The sequence below is a fragment of the Cupressus sempervirens genome, chromosome 2 (assembly GCF_028749045.1).
Source record: "Cupressus sempervirens isolate cs-2001-9-10 chromosome 2, ASM2874904v1, whole genome shotgun sequence".
NCBI lineage: Eukaryota > Viridiplantae > Streptophyta > Pinopsida > Cupressales > Cupressaceae > Cupressus > Cupressus sempervirens.
The window spans coordinates 606,041,383-606,049,347 of record NC_143119.1 but is presented as its reverse complement, the minus strand read 5'-3'; the positions used below and the strand labels follow the sequence as shown (position 1 = coordinate 606,049,347).

Sequence of the window (7,965 nt, the reverse complement as noted above, 5' to 3'; positions counted from 1 at the left end):
ATCCTAACCCTAACTCTGGCTCTAATTGTAACCTTAACCCTAATAATAGCCCTAACCCTAACTCTAATTAAAATCCTAACCCTAATTTTAATCTTAATTCTAACCCTAACCCTAACCTTAACTCTAACCCTAACCATAACTCTACTCCCAAATAAAAAAATTTACATAACAATATTCTTAAAAGAAAAATAAACTTAAGTGCTGCAAATAAACACCATATATAGAATTTAAAGATAAAATGTTAAAGAATAATTGTATAGTAATTTATATAACTACAATTTTATAGCAACTTTATACAACCATATTTATAAATAAATAAATAATTTGATACTTACCTTATCAAAATTAGAAAAATTTAAAAATACTTTTTGTATTGCGCATGACTGCCACTAGCTCTCTCTCTCTCTTTCTCTTTCACACACACACGCACATGTGTGTGTATATATATATATATATATATACACACACACACACACACGTGTGTGTGTGTGTAAGAAATCCTTCTCAATGAGTCTATTTTCAAAAATCCCAACTCTGATTAAAATAACCTTGGGATTAAATGAAAATAGGCACCTCGAGAATGATTACTCATATATATAAGCTAGTGTTATGTTTATTAGATGCACTTGTGTATGATTCATAACTTTACTCTAAAAATGTATATTTAATGCATATTTTATCCTTTGTTCTAGGGGTTCCATTGTGGAGCATTAAGTTACGATTGAACTTGTTAATTTGATGCCCAATATTTTAAGCAATATTGAACCAATACTTATAACTTTAAAGTTGTTATTGTTGATAATGGCTACCCAATCCATATGATGCTACATTAGTGCAACTATGAAACATAACTTAATGCACAAGCATTAGTCTCACTTTTTTGGTGGTAACTTTTTGGATACTTAGAAGAGTTGCTGTAAAAATAGGAATGATTTGAAATTTGTACATAACATTTTGATAAGTGCGAAATTGGGAAGCTCAATTAGAAGATCGTCTTCCTTATATAATAATCATTTATTTTGATCATTATATTTTACTAATCCTATGTATTTAATTCGAATCATTTAAAAACTCCTATTTTATAGGATAGATTTTAAAACTTACAATTATAATTTTAAATGAAAATATTTAAATAAAATTGGACAACCAGCAAATTGTTTTACACAGTATCATACATAAAACTGTTCAGGAATTGCCTTGAATTGATCGGAAAATTACCGTTCCTAACATCCTATGGTCCGTCTGGTTAAAGTCTTTATTATTTCGAATTGACTTCATCTTTTCCATGCTCTTTACTCATTATGGTCCTTGGGAGTAAACTCTGGCTCTGATAAATGATATAGAATAAAATCAAGTTAAATTCAAAATAATTAATTCTATGATCAGCAGCAGTCCTGCAGACCACGTGCTGTGTACGTTTTAGCAGGAACGACTCGTCTTTTTCGAAAAGGAAATGAAAGATGAAAAATAGTTGAAATTTTACATCAAATATTATACTATTACGAGTGAAGGAATTAATTTAGCAAATTTAAAAAATCTAGTATTAAATTTGTTTAATATATAAATGTAAATATGCCATGTAATCTGTGATAATCATGTGATATCAAATTTAACTTCAACGTGATCCAATCATATTTCCAAGGATCTATACCTTATAATTCTGTCTGATATAAAGACAGAGGATCTAATTATACCTTGAGAAACTTGACTTTTAATCCACTTTATATAAAATAGAGAAGATCCAATCATAGCTCCCAAGAAAATTATAGCTTTCAATCAACTACAGGAACGTGAATATCTATGTAATCAATGTTTTCTTTAAACTCTTTATTACAGTAAACTATGAGTAGGTCCAGTTAATAGAAGTTTAAACTTGAAAAGAATTGACTGGTAAGTCAATATACAATTCCAAGAGAACCAATACGGCCGATTGCATATGACGCAACGTGAAAAGATAATAGCCATAACTAATACAGTGCGAGTTCCATGATTGAATTTGGGTAATTTGTACTGCACGGTCTTAATTTGAATGACAAGGAGGGATGCAGCTGCAATCAAAATGTTGGTATGCCCCACTGGGTCCAACTTTCTTTAAACAAAGCAGCAGACATGCCTAACGTGCAGTTCTGGTCACAAAATTCCATGTTCATACACAGAAAAGCAGTCTATAAAAAGAAAAGATGAAGTTTTAAATCAAAGAAGCTTTTACCCACAATACGGTTCCCAAAGCCACTTTAGAAATTATCTCTCTTTGAACTGAGAGGCCAGAGCCAACCCTTCCCCACAATAAAAGGACTATTCGCTTTTCTAGTGTTTCCCTGAATACACCTGTAAAGCAAAGCATCAACTCTTTTTATAGCGATTTTGATGCTTCACAAATGGTACAGATTCAAACTCGGTACCTAGTCGTGCCTACAGGAGAAAAGACAGCTTTTATAATGTTAAATGAAAAAAAGATCATTGCTTTTATTCTGTTATCTACATCTTCATCACACTATGTGATAGAATAGGGAAATCAATTAACACAACAAATTCAGAAACATGCATAACATAAATACACAATTGCTAATAAAGTGCCGATATGCTCTATTCAAGCAAAATTTACCGATGTTACAAATACACAGAATACAAATGATTTCTCACTCAGACAATATTTCTTTGTTAGGTAGTGTACAATTCAATCAGACATATTTCGCATACAACACAAGAAAATCATAACCCATGAGATGAATCTTTCCCAATGAGCAATTTTGACATGAGCCTCGAAACAAATTTCCACCCACCCGTGACTTTCACCCGTATAGACTAAAACACTTCACGGTCACATGGAAAACGCCGAGTAGCAAAGCCGTCAGAGCTCCCTTTGGAGTAGTGAAACTCGCTGCTGCATTCACAGTTAACTGGGAAGAATCGACGGGGAGAGGCATCTTCTCTCGGTTGGCTTTGCAAGTGGTCGTATGGGGTGGAAGACCGCTGTAGAATAAGGCCCTGAAAACAGACGAAACAGTGGGAATGTAGGCTGTTTTGTTCTTGGCTAATAACCAGGTCAGACCCATAAGCTCGCAATCCCGGCTATAAATCCTGCTCGTTCTGTCTGAGACTTCCTCAACCTCCGTCATTTCATTAAGCTATTTAAGAAAACCGGTAATCAGTTAAATTTATACAATACCGATAGAGCGAAAAATCCACGTACATTTACTAAAAAAAAATGCAGATTTACTTGACCCATATTGGAAAAAGCAGAACTTTAATCTTCTCAATCAGTTTCAGTATTTGAGATTATCAGATTCATGAAACTTTGGTGTGATGAAAAAGACTTTCCCAATCTATGACAGTTAGCTACCAAAATGTGGTTTGCTAAGTCTTTTTTTTTTTTTTTTGTGGTTTCTTATCAAATTTGCTGCAATTTCTGAAACATCAATTTTGTAGAAGTGGAAAAAATCCAAATGTAAGGTGTGTGTTGTAAAACAAATGAACTAAAATACAAATTTTTAGCATAAATAAACAACCAGGAAAAGGGACCAACGCCTTAAGTTTTTTTAGGCGATGAAGTTAAATTGAAAATAGCTCTTGATGTATTGGTAAAATTAATGAATGTCTGAGACTGTCAGAAACCATGTCTTCTTATATATAAATGTCCGGAGTATGATTCATGCCCACGAGACAAATTTGGTCCAATACAAGAAGGCATTTGGTGGAATATTGTCTGGCACTCTTTAAAGAAAAGTATGATTGGTGCCAGGACAAATTTAGTCCAATTCACTGAGCATTTGGTGGAAGAAAAATGCCTGGCACTCTTTAAAGATGAATATGAATCATGCCCGGACAAATGTCTGGCATCTTTGTCTGGCACCGTTTAAAGATGAGTACGACTCATACCAGGACAAATTTGCTACAATTCACGGGCATTTGGTGGAATACAAATGCCTGGTACTCTTTAAAGATAAGTATGATTCATGCCCAGGACAAATTTGGTCCAATCCAAGGACATTTGGTGGAATACAATGTCTGGCACTATTTAAAGATGAGCAAGAATCATGCCCACGAGTCACGACAAACTTGTTCCAATGCACGGACAAATTTGGTTCAATCCACAGTATTCAATGCCTGGCATTCTGAAAAAATGGGTGTGATCATGATTGGTGCCTTACGAAAAATAAGGTCAATCCATGAACATTTGGCGGAATTCAATACCTCAAAGCAAACCCAAATAAAAATTGAAAAATCCAGTAAAGTGAAGGCCTGAATATCCTCTCCTTTCAGCTAAACTAAACCCCGGCAAGAAAGATGATTTTGGCACGCCTACCTTCTTCAGAAAAGGGTTAACATGGAACAACTCCACTCATTACTGATTCAAATTTACGCATCCACATTCTCAAGACACGAAAACATATCAAATGCTGGGGTCATCATTCTCTCCTCTAAAACATTCTCAAAAATTCTAACAGAACTCTGAAAATCGTCAGCTAATGTTTAACCGAACGGTAGCAAACGTAGTAACACAAAACTGGGTTAAGACTTATGCCGAACCCGCATTCCATGAGGCAGAGTTTAATGGAAACATTTGCATAAAACTATATCCACCTTCAGGAAGAAAGAAAGAAACAAAAGGCTTCGGATTTGCATGCGTTAATTCTGAAAATAATGCAGTGTTTTTGACAAAATTAAGACTATACCTGGTGCAGGGCAGAGAGACATGTAGAACACCCCGAATAGGTAGGATTTCTGCAGCTATCTTCCAGCGCACGGACGGAAGGCGATGCGGTCACATGGTACCGAGGGGCTGAGACATTCAAAGCCTGCGGGCAAGTGAGAGTGCTAATCTGGTGAAGTCGTATCCCACAGTAACACATGACGGGGTCGCAAGTGTCATTAGGCTGAGGAATGTGTATTCCGCGACCACGCAGAGCGCTCTGGAAATTATCAACGCACTTGTGTGAATCGTCAGGAAGAACAGGGGAATCCTCCGAAACGGGCAAGCGGAGGCTTCTGAGAGCCGTCTTCGCGTGTGCCGCATACAACCAGGCCGCTAAAACAGGGCAGCACTTGTTCCTGTTCAACGCTTTGCAGGCGCCCTTTATACTCCTAAATAGCTCCTCCGTTAGATCTAGCGGGCACGCCTCTATTTCTGACTGTACTGGAATCGCTGGTATCAAATTCGACGTATTCGAATTAAGAGGCTGGAACGTCACACTGCTACTGCTATTTTCCTTTGCCAACACAAAATGCAGCAACACCAGGCGGATAATCAAGAATTCTATGACGACAAAATAATTCTTCAGGCCTTTCATTGCTTGAAGAGGATTATTTTGCTGTGGCCGTTTGTGATAGTCAGTGCACCTTTCAAACCCTAACACTTATAGCACCATTCGCTTTAGCTTAAATATTCTCGGGACCAATGGCTTTTATCTGTGCGATGTCGAAACCCTAGCAAGAAAGACAAGGACTAATCGGCACAAAAAGAAAAAGCTGAATCTGATTGCTGCGCTGCTTTTTAGGGCATGGCCATTGACTGTAGAATAATGTGGCGATTATTTGATGGACTATAAATGAATGGGAGATCGCGCGGCCCAACATCCAGTGACCATTGTTTATATAAAGCATTGCTAGTGCTTGCATGGATGCGTGACAATAAGTAGTGGGGTTTGTACAATTTATGTCAGCTTCAGGGATGGGGCCTAGGGCATTGCTCCTCGGCTTTTGAGCTCTGCTAAAGAAATTTGTCGGGGAACCGACTGCTTTCTACTAACCAGGGTTTAATATTACCCCGAGCCGCCTTGATAAGGCAATGAGAACTAGCATTAACCTAAAAGAGTATTTAAGAATCCATTATTTTATGAGATCCGTAACAGATATTATTCCCTCCAGAGAAAATTAATAGATTATTTTTTTTCTTCGAATTCAATTCCAAGCTCCTCATAATTATCTTATGTCCTCAATTTTCCCCAAAAGTTGCACAAATTTGACAGATCAAGCGTAATCCTATGTATTGTTCCTGTACCCTAAAATACATCTACAGTTATAATTTCATCTATCTATCTACACTTACCTTTACAGTTAAAAACCCTTAGTCTCAACAGAATTCGGTCGCGTGCTTTATTTAACTTTCACTGTGCATTAAGAAAAATAAATTCAGATTCCGCACAGCTCCTTTTCTGCATTATGAGCATGCGCGCAGATTCAACAAACTTATCTCGCTATCATTATAATGACAGCCGCTCTTTCTTCGATGGGAATTTCAGGAGCAAAAGCGGGTTAAAATTAACCCTACCTTAAAGTTGATTGCACTGAGGCGATTCCGCCCGAAGTTAAATATTTTAATGGCTGACACGATCTTTACTGATAAAATTACGACAGAGTACACCACGGGCTCTCATAAAGGAATTCCCATATACTGAGGGCAATTCAGGCTACCGTACTAAGCTTTTTCTGTCAGATTCTTAATAATGGAAATTTGGTTTGTTTTTACAATTACAAATTTTGATCATCCGAGTTCCCTCTGCCATTTCTCACATGAACAATCATTGTCTTCAGACCAGTAGGTAATGAATGCTTACTGTAAATCTCCATGATCGCAGGAGTAAAATTTATATTTCATTTTCATTACAGCAGTTTTCATTACAACAGTTTTCATTACAGCAGTTCAAGTTCCCAAACTGTGAGGTGGGGATTTTCCTTTTGTGATTTTAATTTCCTATTACTGTAAAGCTCCTTTTCCTTCTATATTTAATTATGATCTTAATTGGAAGGAGGCTTTATCCTATTTGCTGTGGCAATATATTATTGTTTGAAGATTCTTTATATTGCATTCTGTTCTTCATTAACCAATGAAATGCTAATGTATATGGTTTTACTATAAAACTACAAAGATGCACCATTTTAATATTATAAATAATATATAATTATTAAATTAAGGTAATTGCTAACTCTTCTATGAATCTATATTTATAAATTGTTTTTTTTTAAGTAAAGGTGGACGTGTCACTATTTATATTATTATATAATAAAATGGTTCAAAATTCAATTGGGAAAGAACCATAAAGAAAACCTGACATCACTGTTTTATACAATATGATATGTGCGAGAAATCGATGTCAAAAAATAGTTAGCACTCTTGATGGGCAATTGTTATCAAGATATTTTTGTTGCATAATCTGGGACCATTTAGAATGTGGCTTGGAATACATCTACCACACTAGTTTCCCCCCAAAAGCTTTGTTGTGATTTACCAAGTCATGAACCCCTGCACCACCTAATGCCTTTGCCTGCGCCATTTCTTTCAAAGATACAAGTAGGATTGTCTTCACGCCATTCACATTCCTAGTCCACAAGTAATTTTTGACCCATTTTTCAATGAAACTTGGTCGAAATTTTGACCCATGTTGGTCAAATTTGCGACCAAGTGGTGTGTAGCAATTTTTACCATTGAAGTTTCGACAAAACTTCCAATTGGTCAAAATTTTGACCAAATACTTTGTCGAAATAGGTTACATTTGGTTTGACCATTAGTGGTGGCCATTGGTCAAAATTGTGACCAACCATCATCGAAAGTTCCACCCAAGAAAGGTTGAAATATCGACCAATTTTGTTTCATCAATGACTAAGAAGTCATACTCATGACCAAAATATTGGTCAAAATTTCGAACAATAGGTTGAAATGGACACCACAACGACTAGGATGTCATACTCACGACCAAAGAATTGGTTGAAATGCCAGCCAAGATTAGTTGAAATGAACACCACAACAACTAGGATGCCATACTCACGACCAAAAAGTTGGTCAAAATGCCAACCAAGATTGGTCGAAATTTCGACCAATTTGATTTGTTTTTAAAATAAAATACAATAGAGGTCCCAAGATAGAAACAAAATGAGGTATCATAGAACAAAAACCTAGCAAATAAAGCGCATGTGAAAACCTCCAAAAATAACGTAGAATAATACAAAACATACCATTGCTTTCAT

General features: G+C 36.0%; 1 protein-coding gene across 1 annotated transcript; it reads right to left on the bottom strand.

Annotated features, from left to right (window-relative positions):
* Positions 1-2,562: 2,562 nt before the first annotated feature.
* LOC149574848 (putative GPI-anchored protein At4g28100) lies at positions 2,563-6,690 on the bottom strand. Its single transcript, XM_089814688.1, has 2 exons — positions 4,677-6,690; positions 2,563-3,128 (listed from the first exon to the last, which is right to left on the bottom strand). Exons 1-2 carry the CDS (start codon positions 5,289-5,291, stop codon positions 2,793-2,795), a joined length of 951 nt encoding a protein of 316 aa, XP_089670814.1. The 5' UTR covers positions 5,292-6,690; the 3' UTR covers positions 2,563-2,792.
* Between the last annotated feature and the right edge of the window lie 1,275 nt (positions 6,691-7,965).